Source organism: Podarcis tiliguerta (genome assembly GCF_965153285.1).
Source record: "Podarcis tiliguerta genome assembly, chromosome: 9".
In the NCBI taxonomy this organism is placed as follows: domain Eukaryota; kingdom Metazoa; phylum Chordata; class Lepidosauria; order Squamata; family Lacertidae; genus Podarcis; species Podarcis tiliguerta.
Window position 1 is genome coordinate 27,450,796 of NC_139542.1, and position 20,528 is coordinate 27,471,323.

General features: G+C 40.3%; 1 protein-coding gene across 1 annotated transcript in view; it reads right to left on the bottom strand.

Annotated features, from left to right (window-relative positions):
* SEC24D (SEC24 homolog D, COPII coat complex component) overlaps positions 1–20,528 on the bottom strand; it is a 59,532-nt gene that overhangs the window by 28,640 nt on the left and 10,364 nt on the right. The window contains exons 4-8 of the mRNA XM_083457207.1: positions 20,177–20,304; positions 17,592–17,843; positions 15,384–15,505; positions 13,934–14,045; positions 12,072–12,199 (exon numbers count right to left, since the gene is read on the bottom strand). Of these exons, the coding sequence (XP_083313333.1) occupies positions 12,072–12,199; positions 13,934–14,045; positions 15,384–15,505; positions 17,592–17,843; positions 20,177–20,304 (742 nt within the window). The remainder of the gene's footprint in view (positions 1–12,071; positions 12,200–13,933; positions 14,046–15,383; positions 15,506–17,591; positions 17,844–20,176; positions 20,305–20,528) is intronic.

Here is a 20,528-nt window from a genome sequence, read left to right on the forward strand (position 1 = left end):
GAGAGTATGAAAGGGAAATGGTAAAGGAGCACATGGATCATTCTCAACAAGGATTTTTATGTTAGAGCCAAGCCAGAGTGTTGATTCATCAATACATCTTCTTCACATCCTGACTGTGTGAAGAAAATTGGGTTCTCACTAATTCACAAACCATGCTTATATTTTTCCTGTTACTTAACTGAAGCAAGTGAAAGGAAATCTAAGATCATTGCATGCCAACTCTTTACAATGGAGAAGTTCTAGATTACTAATCAAGTTTACTGAAGCATTATGTATAATTACTAGGGAACAACACAGTTAGCTAAGCATGTGCGACTCAAGGTTGCCTTATTTTAATGGCAGCATTAAGCACAAATCTCTCCCACTGAAACAAGTGGGATTTAAAAATGCTTAACTTTGGCTGGATCATACCTACTGTAAACAAACATTTAAGCCACTAACCCCACATAATTGTGTAGGATAAGAGTGATAATATATACTTGGAAGTAAGTTCCATTGAAATTATAGGGTCTCTTCTAAGAAATGTGCATGGCCCACACAAAATGTATGTTTTTTAAAATTAATTTGCTTTCTTTTACTGTTGAGAATGCTTTGCCTAATTTATTTTTGCTAGTTCACACTGTGTACAAGTTTGTTATTCATTTCAATAAATATTTCTCCCAGTATTAGTTTTCAGTCTTCCCAAAAACCTTTTTGCAAAATATGATTGCATGTGTTCCAAAAACTATCTCCTCTAACAAAGTTTTAAAACAGAAGAGCTTCCTTTCATATGTTGTTGGGCTCCAACTCTCATAGGCTCCAGAGAGCACAGCCAAGATCAATAATGATGGGAATTATAGTCCAACATCCAGAGAACATGTTGGCTACCCCTGTTTTAAAATGCTACTTCGATATTACAATTCACCAAGAATGTCACACTACAATGAATATTTCTTCATTTTTGAAAACAAAACCTGTTACCAGTAAACCAAGTTGAACAATCCAACAAAAAGTATGCCTAACACTTTGTTATGTAAAAGATACATTCTGGGGTGGGAGAAGAAGAATGGCTATTGAAATGTTTTGATCATGTAATGGGAATTTAGCAGTAAAACGTCTGTTGGCGAAATACGAATTTCTGGGCTTTGATATAAAATGTCAAAGAGCAATTTTTCCAGACCAATGCTACAATCCAGATTAGATAGTATATATGGATTGCTCTTTGAAGCTGAAAAAACAAGCCTCTTTTAAACTGACGAAAGTTTGCCTTTTCAGCATTGGGAGTCACACATATTATGTCTCTGAACCATTGCACAAGGAATCAATCATTCGTGATGGATAGCCTTCATATATTTCAGTGGCAGAATGGAAACAGAAGTTAATAAGGATATAAATAATTTGAAATGAATGGAGCAGAGGTTTGCAACAGCAATATTTAGTAGCCCCCACCCCCAATGTTCCAGAGAAGATTTTATGGGAGCACAGGGGACTGCAAGCAGGGGCGGGGCATCCAATCCACCAACTATGTCTGTTCCACTGGCATATGAACACAGATTTCACCCTATGTCTATAATCCTACATACAATTACTTATGAACAAGCTCCGCTAAACTCAGCAAGCCTTACTTCTAATTGGTATGACAGTATTGGACAAGGTTAAGTATTTATTTTGTGCTGGATTGTGTCCAACATGCAAATAGTTTGGTTAGAGGTGATGAGGGTTGTTTCATTAATTTCCGTATACATGCAAATATGTATTTTTCCATACATATTTTCTTGTTGGGACACTGCTTTGCAATGGACAATGAACCTCAGTGAACTTGTAAAGGTGAAAAGGGAAACTGTAATAAACACATCATCTTAAAAGTGTCTCCAGAAACCAGAAGGCTCAACATACAAATAAGAATGCTCATAAAAGTCGTTGGTTAAGGTTAGGAACTTGCAGACATATTTTTTCCCCTTGCCTGTATCCAATTTATTACTACAGACAGGTTTAGTAAAAAGAAAACAAATCAGCTTGGTTTTTTATCATCATATTTGGAGTGGGTTGCCCCACTTTCCTTTCTTGCTATGTCCCTAAGGAGGCAAAATTAGCACTGTGTGTTTTTAAATAGTTTTGTATTCAGTTTCTTCCTTTTTTAGATGTCGGCAGTACTAAATTAGAATACAGGCATTCAAAGGAAACACCCACACTGTCTTTCTATAGTGCAACCAGAGTACAACTAGAAGCAATAGGGTTTTTTTGTGTGTTGGTGGGAGTGCTATCATATAATCAGAGCTGCCACAGCATCACCCATTTAAACTAGGTTAAATGTGTAAATACATGCAAGCTGCTCTGCAATAAGATTAAAATGCCACTCATTGCAGGAATTATCTAGTTACCCCCAAAATAGTACCGTTCAACTTTCATGTTTTTAGGAAACCACTTACTCTAGTAATGTCCTATTCATTTTAAATCTACACTCCTCAACGTAAGATTACTATCATGGTTGTTAGAAGCAATTATTTTGGTTGAGGTTTATGGTTCCTTGAAGTCATCCCCTTCTGGATTTTAAACTAAGGCTTTTTGCTTCAATATTTCCAATGATAACACAAGTAATACAAAATCAACAACCTGTAAAAAATGTTTTCTACGAATTCAGATCTATGGCCAGCAGCTTCTTTTTTGATGATTACATATGAGATTTAAAATTAATTTTAAGCCTATAGTAAAAAGGCAACAATTTTGTATGCAAGTTTATCATTTCACTCATCCTAGTAAATTGATAACAATGCACACATATCTTATTGAATTGACTAAAATGCGGTACAAACATTGTACTCATACTGGGGTGGGGTGGGGTGAGGAGATAATTTCATTCTCCTATGAGAATAAAAGTGATGTGTAGATTTTGGAACACACACTTTTTAATCCACCATACTCTCTGTAGGTGGCACTGTGTACTAGGAGATATTGAGGGCTTGTGCTTATTGTTAAATCTTAAGCAACCAGTAAAATTCGTAGTGCCCCCAGAGTAAAGTAGGATACTTTTTTCCTAATCAGATTGGAAAATGCTAGACATGTATTGCTAATTTTTCTCATATTTATATTGTATACAAATGCTTATCCTAGAACAGTTAAAGTGCGTTTACAACTGATGCTATTTACACAATTTTGTATCTAATTAACATTAAAAACAAATTATGGTTCCAGACACACCATACATTTAAAGTACATTGCTTCCACCATATAATCCCTTGCAATGCTACAATTTGAAGAACCCTTCACAAATTACAGTTTCCAGGATTCTCTGGAGGAATGAGGCATATATGGCTCTGGTTAACAATTTGTGTGGCAATGTTCCTACATGTATCATATAAGATGAAGGCCATCAAACTTGGATTCGCAGCCTCTTCTGCCTTAGAAATCTGAGGCAAATGGTGGTGACGAGAGGAAATTCTAGGCCTAATAGGCAAAATAAAAACCGGCAAATCGCACAGGTCTGGATTATATTCACCTGAAATTTCTCAGCAAATTCAAATGTGAAATTCAGGCTCTCTAACTAAAGTATGTAACTTGTCCCTCAGAGCAGCCTTCTTATATGAAGACTATTATAAAGTGGCCAAAGTAACACCAATTTTAAAAAAGAAATCCAGGAGGGATTATAGAAATTACAGTCTAGTTAGTTTAATGTCAGTTCCAGGAAAACTGGTGGAAAGTGTTGTTAAAGATAAAATAATGAAGCACAGAAGAACAAGCCTGGCTGAAGCAGAACCAGCATGGCTTCCTCAAGAGTAATTCCAGTCTCCAGTTATTTGAAAGTGTTAACAACCATATAGATAGAGGTAAACTTGTTGGCACAGTGTACTTGGACTTTCAAAGAGCTTTGAAAAAAGTACCAAAGACTCTTGAGTAAGCTTAGCAGTCATAGGATAAAGGGAAAGGTCCTTTCATGGATCAGAAACTGGTTACTTAACAGGATGCAAAACAAAGGAATAAATGGCTAGTTCTCTCAATGAAGGAATATAGAAAGCGGAGTCCCCAAGGGTTGATATTGAGACCCATGTTTTTTAACGTATTCATAAATGATCTAGGGTTAGGAGTAAGCAGTAAGGTGTGGAGGCTTGCTGGTGTTTCTAAATTGTTCAGGGCTATTAAAACAGTAGTAGCAGCAGTAGCATATTGTGGCAAACTCCCCTTAATTTCACATATACACACAGTGGGGTCTGAACTGGCAATGGCTGACGAGGAACAAAACATTGGGATCAAAGTAGCTAGCTTGATGAAGATGTCAACCCAGTGCTCAGCAGCTGTGAGAAAGGCAAATTCCATTAAGAAAAGGAACTGAAGCCAACAACTTGGATGACTAGAAGAAGTTTAGATATATTCATAGAGATAAAGGCTATCAATGGCTACTAGCCATGATGGCTATTCCTCTGGCTTCTCATTGGAGACTGTGTGGTTTTGAATACCAGCTGCTAGAAACTGCAGGAGGGGATAGTACTTTTGCATTTGACTTCTGCTTATGGGCTTCCCATGGGCATGTGTGTGGCCACTGGGAGAATAGGATCCTGAACTAGATAGGCCATTGGACTGATCCAGCAGGCTCTTATGTTCTTAGAATATGGTAGCATTGGTCAGAGTGACATCATCATACATGTGACATTTATAAATTAATGAAGTGATTCTGGTGAAAGCTGCCTTAGTGGTCAAAGATTTTCTTATTGTATGTTGCAACTTAATAATGTGTGAATGCTGTTAAGACAAAGATGACCCCATCCGAAGAACAACCAACACAAATTTTCCTCACATCCATCATTTGAGGTAAGAAGTAACAGAGGCATGCCTGGGCGGTCAACATGTTCACAGATGTCAAGTGATAATGTCACTTTCTATGTCACCGGCATAGCATGAAATCAAAAAGGCAAATAAAACCCTTTTACGTTAAATCCACTGAACAAAGCCAAGGGAACCAAGACAACATTGGCCAATGCATGAAACTGAAGGTTTATTACCACATTCCATTGTCAAAGACACCATTTTAATTGGGATTGTGGCATCTATAGAATTGGCGCCATAAGCCAGATGTGAGTGACCTTCAGTATTTTTTTTTAGAAGTTACACGGCTATGTAATTATGCAAAATTTGTCATTTTTTAAGATCCATGCAACTAAAACCTTCAAAATCATCTGGATCTGGCTATTTTTAGCTAATGGGATGAGACAATGCATTGAACCAACAATTGGTTGTACTATGACACAGCAGGGAATACATGTAATAAAGTCATTAACAATATTCTAGTATTACAACTTTTCTTTAAGTAGATATTGCAAATGCATTGTACAATGCATGATTAACAAATACAAAGTCCATTTTCAAAAAAGAATTAAAATAGGCCATGTCCTCTGCTTTCCACAATATCTTATATGTGTACATCTTCACAAGGCGACGTTTTTATTTTTGTAATTCTGTGTAGTTCTCTCTCTCTCTCCCTCTCTCTCTCTCTCTCTCTCTCTCACACACACACACACATTCTTACAAATGTATGATGTGCTTGGTATTGACAGCAGAGTAGAATACCACAAATTCTAGTGATTGTGGAGTCCAAGGGGTGAGTGCCTGAATTAACAAGACAAAGTACATGCAACTACTTCTCAGCTTTGAAGTGCTGAACTGTTATTTGGATGATAGGCCACACTGTTTATCAAGGGAAGGTCAGTAGTCAGGATTAACCAATGATGGAAGCAGAAACATGAAATGGAATGCGTGATGATAATCAAGAAACTGTACTTAGACAACATGTCTCCAAAATGTCAGTGAACAGAAGCAATCAGAATGCAGGAACTGAAAGGAAAGAAATTGAACAAAGCTTGTATGCATAACTGATGGGTAATTGCTACTTTAATAAGAGAGTTATAGTTTTAACTTTGTTATCAGAAGGTCATGACAACAATTTACAACAAAGCCTCTGCTTCCATACCAAGCCTTTGCCTTCCATGGCTTTCACTCAGGGCTGAACTGATGTGGCTGGATTACTGATATTTGCAGCCGTCCATATAGAACTAACAGAATACCATGTATCTGTGATTTTGTACAAACCATTACACAAGGGTTCTGAGAAAATCTGCAAGTTTCTAATTTCTGCTCCAAGCACCATCACTGTTTGTTTCCCACTGGCATAAAATAAAGGATATTTTCTGTTAACTAAAAGTTTATTCTGTACCCTTCATTCTTTGCATCCTTCAAGCCTGCCCAGCAAAAGAGCCCAAAATTAATTTGGTTTTCTTGATGCTTTAAACACATTCAGGAAATAATTCCTATGCCTATAATGGGACATACGTGCAGTAAGGCTAACTAATTACACACACCCCAAATTGCTAACTTCAGTTTTCAAAAACAGATGTCTTGTAGAAAAAATATAAGTAAAATATTATCAGAAATTTATAAGATATAACAAAACTTATCTGTATAAATCTGTGCCTCTCAAAGGTCAGTAGTGCTCCCTCTGAGGTCTGGGCCATAGGCAGCTGCCTAGTTGGCCTAATGATAGCACCAGCCCTGCATATATGGTCCCCAAAATAGTATTTTCATACTGAAAGTGGGGTTCATAGATTCAAAATTCTGTTCTATCATATAACAAACTCATTCTCTCTTCTCCCATTAGGAAAACAGGATTAGTGACTAGATATACAGCAAAGTGTCTGAGAAAGCATGTTCTCCGTAGGAGAGAGCATGTGTTGCGGTTGGGGATACAAGCCACCCCATTGTTGCTGGGCGGATTTTGGCGAAGAACCCAGGCAGCGAAATGGTTAATTGGGTCACTGGGGAGAATTGAATGTTGCCAAATTTGGAGGTGGGGTCAGAGGTTTTAAATGCTGGATGCCCAACTTTGGGCGTCCTCTTGGCTGTTTGCACCGGATCACCCACCCACTCTCCCTGTAATGGAGGGGGGGGTTTCGTTTGCTTGACCTTGCTATGCCTGTCATGGGGTCATCTGCCTTGGTGCAGGGGCCTGGTAGGAATTTTGCCATCTGGCTGATTGGCTGGTGCCATTTGGTTTTTGCCTACTGCGTAGCAAATCGTCACAACTTGTAAGGTTGGCGGTTAGGCATTGGTTAAAATTGGTTGGTGGAGGGGTAAGTGCCTACCCCTCCAATGGTGTTGCGGAAAGGGAATTCCGTTAAAGGAATCCAGGGGCTTGCCATTCTTTTCGTCCTTGTCCCTGGCATCGGACTTGGGCTGTGCAAGCCCCACAGGAACATGCGGGTGAGAAGTGAGGGACTGAGGCCCAGCTTCATTTCTCACCCAATAATTGTTTCCCACACTGGCTTCTGCTGGAATCCAGAAGTCAGTTCTGTTCCTGGGGCAAGGACAGATAGTCATAACCAATGCCTAAGCAACCACTCACATTTTTGTATTTTGAATAAAGTTGTGGCCAAAATTATGCCAAAAAACCATAAACAAAAATTTATGTGTGATGTGTGAATTATTTTGGGGGGTGGCATGGGAACCTCAACACGCAACAGGAAGTGTTGATCACTTTGCAGATCTAAAGTGTCAACTTCATATTTTATCATAAATAAATCAAAATTAAGAAGCAGAAGCCTATGCAGAGCAGGACTGGTGAATTATGTTCAACATTAACCAGTGGGAAGGAGAGAATCATTTGGGCCTGAATAAAAACAACAACAGCAACCCAGACAACTACCTAGTTATTTCCCAGGAAGGCTCCTTCAGTTCCATGGAAATTAATCTTTAAATGAAACATCACCCTCAAAATGCTGAGAAGTAGGGCGTTTGAAATAGAAATGTGCTTATGTAAAGTCAGTTAAGGAGATATTTCCTTTGCACATGTAAACTCCATAAAACTTTGTATGATTTCTTGAAAACCAGTGCCTTAAATCTTCCTCCGATTCAGCTTTGTAAAATGTGCAAGGTCCCTCAAGGCTTGGAGCAGGGTTTACACTCTTTAATTTATGACTGCTCTTATGATCCATTTTGGCAGCAAAAGAGGGGAACAGTTTCCATTTCAGAATATGGACTCGTCCATACTTCTCCTTGTCCTGTGCCTCTAAAACAGGGATCTAAGTGGTTTTCTGCTTGTCTCTTGCTTCCTAGGCACAGGTCCAAGAGATTTTGTGTTAGCCACACAGATTTCCCCTGGAAAATATGCTGTTTACCGCTGAACTGGAATAAACAGCAATCCTCAGAAAACCTGACTGCCGTATGTTCCAATCCAGATGCAAACTGCGGGTTTTCCTGGGGAAAAGAGGTAGGGCAAATGGAGGTGCAGACGAGCCCACTAAAATAGAGGACAAAAAAACCCCCACAAAAACATTGTCATATAATTGCCAGAGCAAAAAACAAACAAATGGCCTGTTCTGTATTTGCTGAGTGGGAAGCAAGACCTTTTGTCAACTAGCTTTCCCCTGGCACAGAATTGCAATTGCTACCTTTAGGTTAGTTTTGACACTTGGCCATTCAATGATTCCTTAAATAGAACTGTACAGCTGAATTGAAATACTGAATACTGTACACATTTGATGCAGCCAGTGGTGGGGCAGAGCTGTCTTCCTGTCACTGGTGGTGTCTGCAACTTACCAGGATAGGGTGGAGCAGCAGTGAGGTGCTCCCCCCCCCCCCCACTTTAGTGACTAGGTTAGGGAATTTAGAGCAGGTTGCACAGCGGACAGTTCTGTTGTCCAACACCACACTGCCACTCTGTGCCCCCAGCATCCACTGCCTAATACGACTAGCTCATTCTGCCCAATGGTAAAGCCTGTCCTTGTGACTAAGACCACAGCCCTTACCTCATTTTACCCGAAAGAGGGCTAAAACCTGGCCTGCATGCATTTACTTTCTTTAGATTCAGACATGAAACAAGATCTTGACCAGCTCAAAGATAACAGAACCAGGATTTCCAAAGTGCTATTTAGTTCAGCACTCAGATGCAAGGCCTTCCAACCATCAATCGACATAGGCAATTCAGATGAGCCACAGTGCACTAGAAACAGAGAGCAAGTGCACTGTAGAAAGTCCTGGCACACAAAAATGAAAAAGAACAACCACAAAATAAATACTGAGGTTTGTCGCTAATATGATCAACTTTCCACCACAAAAATTTCCTTCCTGTTGCAAGTTTAGCAGCTCTGTATATAAGCAAAGGCCATCGAGTGAAGGTCTGTACACACAACGAGGGAGACGATGTTTGTCCACAGACAGTTTTCCCGGGTCATGTGGCCAGCATGACTAAGCTGCTTCTGGTGAACCAGAGCAGCGCATGGAAATGCCATTTACCTTCACGACGGAGAGGTATCTATTTATCTACTTGCACTTTGACGTGCTTCCGAACTGCTAGGTTGGCAGGAGGTGGGACCGAGCAACGGGAGCTCACCCCGTCATGGGGATTCGAACTGCCAACCTTCTGATCGGCAAGCCCTAGGCTCTGTGGTTTAGACCACAGCGCCACCTGCGTCATAATAATAATAATAATAATAATAATAATAATAATAATAGCAGCAACTGCTTCCTCCACCACATCCTGACTCATCCTGGTTCACATATTGGATGAAACTTTTAACTGGAGTCTACATCTAGGAGTTAAACATGTGCAGGTTGAGTCTAGATTCTTACCTCTCAAAGTACATCCAAAGCATAGACATATTTCTGTGACCCATTGCAAAAGAAAACCATGTTTGGTGCAATTCCATGCCACTCACATTCTGCCTCTATCAAGCAATTTCTAGATGAATTTGGAAATAAAATAAAAAAAAGATGACAGCAGCTTTCTTTTTAGTTCTGATTCTGCAATCACACAAAATGATTTCTCCATCATCAAGAGAAAAAAAGGGGGTCAGCTTTGAGAAAACCCAGATAGGCAATCCCCCATGTTTTCAAAGAAACCTATGAAAATACAGTGTCTGAAAAACAGACAAACTACAGCCAAGAGTCTTGATTCTCTGCCATCAGTAATCTGAAAGGTCTGGACTACTAAATGCTAATAGGTATGGGAGTAAAGGTCAGAATAGGAGTGGAAAATCCTATGAAATGGGGTGCTTTCAAAGATCACTGCACTGTTCAGACCAGCCTCAGCTACAGAATGCTATGTCTCTTCAAACTCTGGTATTATGCTAGTGAAACCCGCAGTATGTAACAGGTACTGGGGCTTATGACAATTTACACTATGAACCACTTAAGTTCCAAGACCTTCTCTTATTCTATTTACTTCCCACTTTTGAAATTGCATCCTCTATTAGAGAAATCTTACACAAATAATGAAATCTAATCTATAGCAATATGTTTATGTTACTTATATGTAATCCACACCCTAAATGTCCCAGGTGGTACACATAATAAACATGAAAACCAATAACAATACCCACTTAACTTTCAACTTACCAGTGTCTCCTGCCAAAGTACATTTTACCAATTGTAATAAGATCACGGGTGGGGGGGGGGATCATTTGCTAGCAATCCAAGCTCTTTTTAGACATTTTAAACAAACATACATATATTATCTGGAGTTGGAATAAGATTTTTGAATTTGTAGAATGTTACCTCTATCCAAGATAATATTAGTGGCAAGTAACATAAAATGTTAAACAAAGATCATCTGGTTTATCCAGGCTTGGCAAATAGTCATACATCTCCAAAACAAACTTGCAGAACGCCTGGCCTAGCATGATAGCTGCTGGCTTTTATTTTTATAGTCTGTTGCTAAAGCAGTGGTCGGCTAAAAATATATTCTGTCAAACAATGATATCGTATTCTCAAAGAAATACCCTATAAATACCCCTGATAGGTCATCCCTATTGGAGCGAGGAAAACGAAAAGAAATTCTGTTGATGAATATAGAAGGAATCTGTATAGACAAGGTTCTGAAATACAGAACTACAGACAGCAATATAGTTATAAGTGTTTGAGTAGAAATTATTTCTTCAGAGAATTCTTCACACCCAACACATCCTTGTACACCCAAAATTGGATCCATAAGATGGTTGCCACAATCCAATGCTGTTGTTTTTTGTATGGAGTTCTGATAAACATGGAGATCTGTAATGTTTATTTCAGTTGAACCCCAAATCACTTTATTTGAAATGAACAGAACAGCCTGGATCCACAAGTGTTCTGTGTGGACGTCTTTATCTAAATATTCATCAATACATCATTCAATTAAAAAAAAACAACTTTTAGAATTTGTGTGTGAAGAGCCAAGAAATTACAGATCAAAGTCTCTTAATGGTTCACATGTGGAAAATTCATGTACATGGACTATATAGAAAACTGATAGCATCTGAAACAGCTCTTCACACTTGCCAAACCCCTCAGGTTAAAGATCAGAAGTAGATGCTTTTAATCTTCTCTTGTGGTTTGTAAATGAGAAGAGGAGGGAACCCAAGGCTCATGCAGGCTCATTCACGTAGCAGGAAATGATAATTTCATCAAGAAGACTAAACTTAGGAAACTGAGGTTTATTTAAATCAGGTTTCCCCAACATGGTGCCTTCTAGATGTTGTTGGACTACAACCATCATAAGCTACAGTCAACATGACCAGTGGTTAGAGATAAAAACTATGGTTTAGCAAGAACAAGTCAGGATAAAACTGTCCGTGTAGCTTCGTTCATGCAGTTTGAAAGTATTCTCCCTATTATATCTAAACATCAAGGCCATAGAATCTTTTCTATTTTCCTCATCTTTTCTTCCTTCTGACTTTGTTCTCTTATAGACTAAGTAGTTGTTTCATCTTAGTATATTATAAAAAGACACATTGTAATGGGTATGCATTTTCTTATATCTTTGAATAAGTATAAATAAATAAGATCCTGTTAAAGTTCAAAGATGGCTCTCCTTGACAATTGCATCTCAAGACATTTATTGTGATAATAGGTTACAAGAATTCAACAGATCCTCCTTGATGATGCCATGAACTTAAAATTTGTAAAACAAGAGGCCCAGTTTCATAGATACTTTCTCCACACAGATTGTTCTTTCCTGTCAAAGGATGATCATTCCCCCAGACCAAGGGTCAATCCCAGCTGAATTCAAAGCCATTGAAAACCTTAACTTGTGAACAAAAACATTTCCTCTCAGAGCTTCAGTTTTATTCTTTTACCTCATTTGATGGAACATTGGCAAACGGTTTGATGATAGCAGCTAACGGAATCTGAGCCTGTTTCGCCAGATCTGAAGATGAAGGAAAGCAGTATGTGGTACATCGAATGAAGCGAGGGCTGGCATTACCTAGGACAATCAAAACAATGAGAAGATTTGATGAAGTAAAAAAAAATTGAAATAGCATGTTTAGGGCTAATTAAAAGCAACTTATAATTCTTATAATGAGACAGAAGTTCATCACATAACATTTTAGAGCAGGAAAAGGAGAGATTGCAAGGTGGGAAAGTTTCTCAAAACTGCTTCCTCAACTTTTTCCACCAATGCCACTTGTTTTGTGGTCTGAGCTGTAAGAACTGCACTCCATGCTCCCTGGCTGATGTTTTAAATCCACAAGTTTCCAGAGTGAGAGCAGGAAGCATGATGGTCACTTGGCCCTGGCTTCATGCCAAAGCCATGTCATCACTTTGTGTTGTCAGGAAGCCAAATCAGAGAGGGGGCAATGCATTCTGCTCTCTCTGGAAAACTTGTGGATCAAAAAAGGTGGGCAGTCACGGCTGCCGGCAAGTCTGCATCACTTGCATCACCATCAATAACCTTCAGAAATTCACATCTCACAATAAGTATAGAGATTGAGGCTTAGCACTACTTAAATACAACATCTTGCTCCTTCCACTGAACTCCTTAGTAATTTCTTATAAACCTTTTGATTTTTATTACGTTCTGTGAAAAAGAAAATCAGGATTGGTTACGATTTAACAGCTCAAAGCATTGTCAGTTTAATGATCAAACAGTAAACACAACAGTATCATCAAATTCCAGTCAATCCTAAACAAAGAAAATCCCAGTCAATCCTAAACAAAGAACCAACACAAACCCAGTCACTAAAAGTAATTTCAAGCAAAAGGTTTATACAGCAACCCCCTTACATGCATCCCACTCATGCATGACCACCTTTACATGTATTAATACATAAATAGATTGGCCTCCCCTTGTTCAGGGCTGCTGCCCAGACAAGGGAATGTAGCCTTCAATCAACCAGTGGTATGGGGCAAGAGGCACCTTCTCCCCCCCTCCACCACATCTTTTCACCCTCATCCTGATGCCAGTATTGCTGGATACCCTTCTCACCCCTTGCCCTCTGTGGCCAGCCTCTTCAGCCCTGTGCTCCCTGTAGGCAGGCAGGCTCAAAACAGGCCAGGCAGTGGCCCTGAGTGATTTCCAGGGTGCGCCCCCCAATCTCTCTTTCCTTCCCACACACCCTCCGTATTACAGTGGGGTGCTCCCCACTTTACAATATGTCACTTATGCACAGAGGGGCCTGGAACATAACCTGGAACATAAGTGGGGGGGGGGCTGCCTGTAGTCAGACGATGCTTAAAGTCAGCCTTGTCAAGGAAAATGAATTCCACAATTGTGACCATTCACCAAGAACCCATTTCTATATACAGTGGTACCTCAGGTTAAGTACTTAATTCGTTCCGGAGGTCCGTTCTTAACCTGAAACTGTTCTTAACCTGAAGCACCACTTTAGCTAATGGGGCCTTCTGATGCCGCTGCGCCACTGGAGCACGATTTCTGTTCTCATCCTGAAGCAAAGTTCTTCACCTGAGGTACTATTTCTGGGTTAGCGGAGTCTGTAATCTGAAGCGTATGTAACCTGAAGCGTATGTAACCTGAGGTACCACTGTATTGTTGCCCTGTCCACTTGACAAACAGAGGCAACCCGACAAAGTATCTTCCTGGCCAATTAAAAAAGGCATCATAGAAATTAAACATGAACATTCCTATCAAAAGAGAAAGAGAAGGGGGGGGGATTCAATTTCTCATAGGAAATGAAGCCAAAAATGGTTTCCTATTTACCTTGATCTTGGATGACACAATCTGTAGTAACTAGAGGAGGAACTTGACCCCTGATGTTGGTAGCATAGATTTGACCTCCCCGGGACACTTTGTCATTTTCGATAACCTGGATCTTATGGATAAAATGTTTAAAATTGTAAGAAATGTGAGCTTTATAGTGGTTCAAGAATAAGGGCTTCTATGTATACAGGATAATTTCTATATCCAGCATTTATGGACATAGATGAGGAACCTTTGGCCCTCCAGGTGTTGCTGAACTAACTCCCATAATCTCTGGCTATTGGTCATGCTTGCTAAGATTGATAGGAGATGGAGTTCAGGAACATCTGGTGGGTAAGTAGTTCCCTGCTTCTGATATAAGAGATAGGAATCCCAGGAGCCACACCCTTGTCTACTGAAATATATTGGGGGTGCTTTGCTCAGAGCTCCACACTTCTCAAGAGATTTGAGGATGTACCGGAACTCTGTGTGTGGACCAAAACTGAAAAACCATACACAATTAAACTTGTTTGGAATGGTAACAGAATGCGCCTTAACTGGATTCTCCCTCAGATTTTGCAGCTTGGTTCTTCTGGAAAGATTTCTGGATCAAAACTTGGAGCGAAAGGATTCAGCTGCATTCCAGAGGAGTGCCTCAGAATTTTTCTAGGGGGAAACTGAATGGGTAAAACTAAAATAACTATTGTTTTGTTTTCCTCCTATTTGAGAAATTGTGCTATGGTCTCGATTACACTATTTCATCATTTCATCACATTGTTTGCATATTTAAAAATGGGGTGGGGGATATGCATAAGATTGTAGATTATAAACTGTCTCAATTAGAAATGATCATGTGGATCCTTTCTGAAACAGACTTTGATCTGCAACAATTTTGTTATTTGTTAAAGTGTCTAAAGACTTCATTGTTCTTTGGAGGAACCTACATTTCTGGGTTTTTACTGAGCCCTTTTCATTTACAGAGGTAAAATATAAATTATTTATGGACATTTGGTTGCTTTATACTGCTAAAATCCACTGAGAAAACATACAACTTGAACCTTAGCCTGAGGAACTGGCTTAGCCACGAAAAGTTTCACATTTCAAAGCTACATCTTTAAGCGCTAGATTAACCACAGTGGAAAGTATCCAACAAAATGCTTCCATTTTGTTGGAAGGATGCTTGTGCAATGGAACTTCTCTTCCCTCTCCTCTCCCTCTGCCCACTCCCACTCCCCTCAAACTCTAGAAGGTTGTAGGAATCCCAGAACCAATTTCAAGGGCGCATGGGCAGAGGAGAGGGAGGGGAACTTCATTTCACAGCCCAAAGTCCTAGAGCTAGCAGAAGCACTTCATTGGAAACCAGCCAATATTCTGTTATGCCTTACTATAATGTGGAATTGCTTGAAAGCTCCCCATTTCCCCTCTCATGCTGTTGTTTTAGCCACATTTCCTACAAGAAGCTCTTACTCACCGGGCTTGGAATGGAATCAGGATCTAGTTTCTTCTGCTGTGGTCCAGCCAATTGTGCTGGACCTGATTGGAGCCCCCCTGGGTAAGACAACTGTGCACCCGCCATTGGAGGACCAAAATTTCCTGGAAAAGTAATAACATAAAATAAAACAATCAGCCAAATTAAAGATTTGGGGGGAGGGTATTGTTTAATATATCCTGTCAGAAGTCTCGCTTCCTAAGTGATACTTGTCCAAGTTCTTTTTATTGAAGGAGTCTTTTGCTGGCCAGTTCCACACTGCCAGTTTGAAATTTCTACTCCAAACAAGGCCTATTCATTGTCTTCTTTATATAAATGGAGTACACATATGAACAGGGGCCGAGCAGGAGAGTTTCAGGGGGCCAGATGTAAAAGAGAGAGGGGACGCTGCTTTGACTTTCAGATCAAACACTTTCCACCATTGCTGTGTTGAGAATACTAGCTAACAGACCTTGTTTAAGCTCACAGGCAATTGTTGTTGCAGCAGTGAGATTACAGTGGTACCTCGGGTTAAGTACTTAATTCATTCCAGAGGTCTGTTCTTGACCTGAAACTGTTCTTAACCTGAAGCACCATTTTAGCTAATGGGACCTCCTGCTGCCGCCGTGCCGCCGGAGCACGACTTCTGTTCTCATCCTGAAGCAAAGTTCTTAACCCAAGGTACTATTTCTAGGTTAGCAGAGTCTGTAACCTGAAGTGTATGTAACCTGAAGCATCTGTAACCCCAGGTACCACTGTACAGTTGGATGTCAAACTGGACACGCTGCTCTGGATTTTTTGTAAGGACAAACTTAATTCCAACCTATAAATACACAACCCTATTGTGCTGTATTACATTTTCATATTATCTTTCCTCCAAGGAACTCAAGGCGGCCCACATGGTTCACCACCACCCAAGACATCTTCACAATAACCCTCTGAGGTAGGGTTTGGCTGCAAAATTATAGCTGAGCAGGGATTTGAATGACACTCAGCCACTACATTAGCTCTCATTGCTATTTTGATATTGTGGATGCTGGATTCTTTGTGTGTACTATTTAGCATAACATATGCAGCCTATTAGCCTTGGGCAGTATTATGCCCCAAGCAGGAGCATTTCGGCTGGTCAGAGCCTTGCTTTCTCTTCACACTTCTTCCTGTTTCTTTCTAGGCATTATGTTCTAAAGGAAGAAAGAAAAAAGGTTCATATGTTCATATTGAATTCATTTGCTATTTCTGCCCAAGCAGTTGTGTGCTATCAGCTTTTAGCTTCTTCTTCAAACCTGCCCTGGTTAACTATTGGAATAAGCCGCAAGACACAAAAGAACAAACAGGTGTTTGTTATTAATCAAGGCCACATTTACGTGGCAGAGAAAAATCTCCCTATATAGGGATGCCTTGTTCTTGCCCAAAGATCAAGAAATAGAACTAGCAATACACAGAGAGCTTTGAAAACTTGGCAAGCGATTTTGGTCTAGGATTCCTGCAATGTTCCAAAGTGGTTCAAGGTAGAACATGGCCATAGCAACCTCACAAGCCACAGGGGCAACCTACATGTTACACACAGTTCCATGAAATTTGACCCTAACTTTTCTGTCTTAAAAGGAAAGAAAAAAGCTGTCACTGGATAATAGAATTAGGAGTGGAGAAAGAACAGAGAGGGAGGGACTACTTAAAGTGCGTTCCTGCTTGCAATTTTCCCCTCAAAAATGTCCCTCTCCAATTTGCTCCACGGACGTGTGGTCAAAAAAGCTGCCTTCAGAAGGTGAAGTTTGGAATTTAATGTTGAAGTGCAGGAAAACTGCACTTAGGGCACTTCCAGGGTGCTCACCGCTCATCCTTTCTTCAGTTCCTAATCCAACTGAAGCAACACTTTGGGCACTTCCAGATACCCTGATTGCTGAGCATTCGTTCTGATTTGCTTGCAGGGAGGTTAGACGACATTACATCAAAGCAAGCACAGCCCCACACTTTCCATTGTATTGCCCCCATCTCTTTCCTTCTTGCAAAAGTCTGATCTTCTGATGAATTGGGTTTTTTGCACAAGAACTCCAACCGTGCAACCTGAATTTGCCAGTATGCAATTGAATCCCACCTGAAAATAGTGCAAAAGCATGCTTCTAGTTGCTTCTCTCTCCACTCTCATCCCTCTGGATTCAAAGCAGATGTTGCAACCTGGCAGTCTTATGTAAACTAGGTAGCTGCACTTACCATATTGGGGAGGAAACCCAGGGCCTGTGGGTTGGCTTGCGAGTTGTGGTGGCAAATTGGTGTTTGAGCCAGGGATCCCCTCCTGTCTGGCCATAGAAGGTGGAGCGCAGTGACTGGTCAAATTATTTGCTGGTGAAGAAATCTGAGGACCAGACGACAAGGCCATTTGATGTGGTCGAGGTGGTGGAGCTTGCAAAGGTGTTGGGAGGCCGGAAGGCATGCAAGGAGGTGTGTTTGGGGCGTTACCAGGACCTGAACAAGAGTATCATCATTATGCATTCATTTGAAAAACTCTTTAGAATAATAATCACAGTGGAATGCAGGTATGTCTTAAGACACCTGCTGCTGTAGATCTTTACATTCATTTTAAATGGAATTCAATAATATAAATGATATTCATATCAAACCAATTGCTCTTCTCTAAAATCTTAAAATTGAAACATAATTATAGAAATAACTTTGAATATTAGAAATATTAACTTTAAATATTCACTGTAATACTTTCACAACTGAATCTGTTCTATACTAAAAACAAGTCTTCATTTGAGTGCTTAAATCTTATGAGAACAATGGATTGTGAAGGCTGCAAATGTATCAAGCATCTATTTTACTGCCAGTACAAAGTATATTGTAAACTGTTTGGCATTTTGTTCAAATAGTTTAAGGAGGAGTTTCTCCTCCCCTCCTTTAAAACAAAAACAGTTTATTATTGTTACCAATTTATTTGCTGGATCCTGGGACGCGGGTGGCGCTGTGGGTAAAAGCCTCAGCGCCTAGGGCTTGCTGATCGAAAGGTTGGCGGTTCGAATCCCCGTGGCGGGGTGCGCTCCCGTTGCTCGGTCCCAGCGCCTGCCAACCTAGCAGTTCGAAAGCACCCCCGGGGGCAAGTAGATAAATAGGGACCGCTTACTAGCGGGAAGGTAAACGGCGTTTCTGTGTGCTGCGCTGGCTCGCCAGATGCGGCTTTGTCACGCTGGCCAAGTGACCCGGAAGTGTCTCCGGACAGTGCTGGCCCCTGGCCTCTTGAGTGAGATGAGCGCACAACCCCAGAGTCTGTCAAGACTGGCCCGTATGGGCAGGGGTACCTTTACCTTTACCTATATATGTCGTATATATATATCCTATATATGTCCACCTGAACACTTCAGTCTGTGGAACTGGCACTGTTATGGATGCCACACAATAAACATTGTAATACATATTGTAAGAAATCCATATTTTAGTGAGCAGTGCCTATACTTTGGAACTGCTTACCTACTGACATCAGGCAGGCACCTTTGCTGTGTTATTTTTGGTGCTTCGTTAAAGCATTTTTGCTTAGGCAAACCTATCCGACCATTTAACAATTACCTGTAGCTCTTTTTAGCTACCGTTGATTTTAATAATTTTTGAATGCTTTTAAATAGCTGGTTTTATTGAGAAATTTACTGCTTTCTTTTATCTTTTTGTAAACTGCTTGACAGGTTTTCTCACAATTGAGTGGTATATAAATTTTGCTAGATAATTTATTTTAAAAAATAATTGTGTGAAAGATGAATTATATATGCACTCCTTTGATTCCTTTGAATATACAAGAACCACCAGGAGCTCCCTAACCTCAAAGTTTTTCCATCCCATTCCATCCCATTCAGAAAAGAGAGCGAATATAAATACATGAGTTGAATTATGCTCTTTGTGTGTACCCACGTGTGTACTGTGGCTTGTGTAATATTCAGGGGAACCTCTGGTCTGGGGTGTGTTTATGTGAATAATTGACCAGCCAAGGCATCAAATTTGGCCCATGAGGTCATTATTTTAAAACCACATCCACCACATCATTTCTATGTGGGGCAATGTCAGCTGATCGGTGGGGCGGGATATGAGTATGGAAGCTCCACTGCTGGGAACTAGTCCATGCAGGATTAAACCGCCCCTTAGCAGCTGATATCCTGCTAAGTTTTCCTGTGTGTGGCAGTTCACTTCCTGCTCAATTTGGCCATGTACACATGTTCCCATGCTGGGGACAAAGGGCAGTGCAGGGTTGTTTGAGTCCCTATTCTTTTGTACTGCATTTTGAAGACCCAAAGGTCAGGGCTTCAAAGTGCAGCATCACCTGACATCAAATGACTGACAGGTGAGGGGAAAACTAAAGATCTGGCCACCAGCCAGGAAAAGTTCCCTATCCCTCTTCCAAGAGACCATGTTGGAAAATATACTTGAAAAAGGAAACATCTTTTCCATCTGAAACATACAGAAAGTTTACAAATGCTGAACTCTCCAGTTATTATTTTAGGAAAACAGCCAGTCTCAAAGCTTTTTTTACAAAATACATTTTTTAAGGAGCTGCCAGTTTAGAAGCATAAACATGATGTTCAAAGCCATGATCCTTTTATATCCCAGTAATATGATTAACATGCTAAAACCTGGAGAACTCCAACAAGATTTAGAACAGTCCCATTAGAATTCAATCTTTCTTATCAAAATCTTCCAGTAGATTTAGACCTCTTGAACTTGTGAGCATTTGTTTTCTCTGGAACCAACCCAAGCTAAAATAAAAATGCATGTGATCTCTCAGAAGCTTTTATGGAAGACTATGTAGTCCTTACCATAATTATTTATTTGCATGTTGCCAAGCTGATTGGCCAGCTGTGCAGAAGAAGGGGGTGGACTGTTTGGATAGGAGGACGGGGATGGATGGCTGTACGGGGGGAAGGAAGGTGCAGAAGGTGGAAACCTGAAGAGAAAAAGAAGTGTTACCAAAAAAAAAAAAAAAAACACCAAACAGGTGACAATGTAATATCCACTCCACAAACAACTCCTAGAATTCAAAGTCTAAACAACATGGTTTGTAAACCTATGGAAGAAAACCCTGGCAAGCCTCAAGATCACAGGATACTCCTCCTTTCCCTCTACTGTACTCCTCCAGAGCAGCCACAAAGAGTTCAGAAATGTTTACTT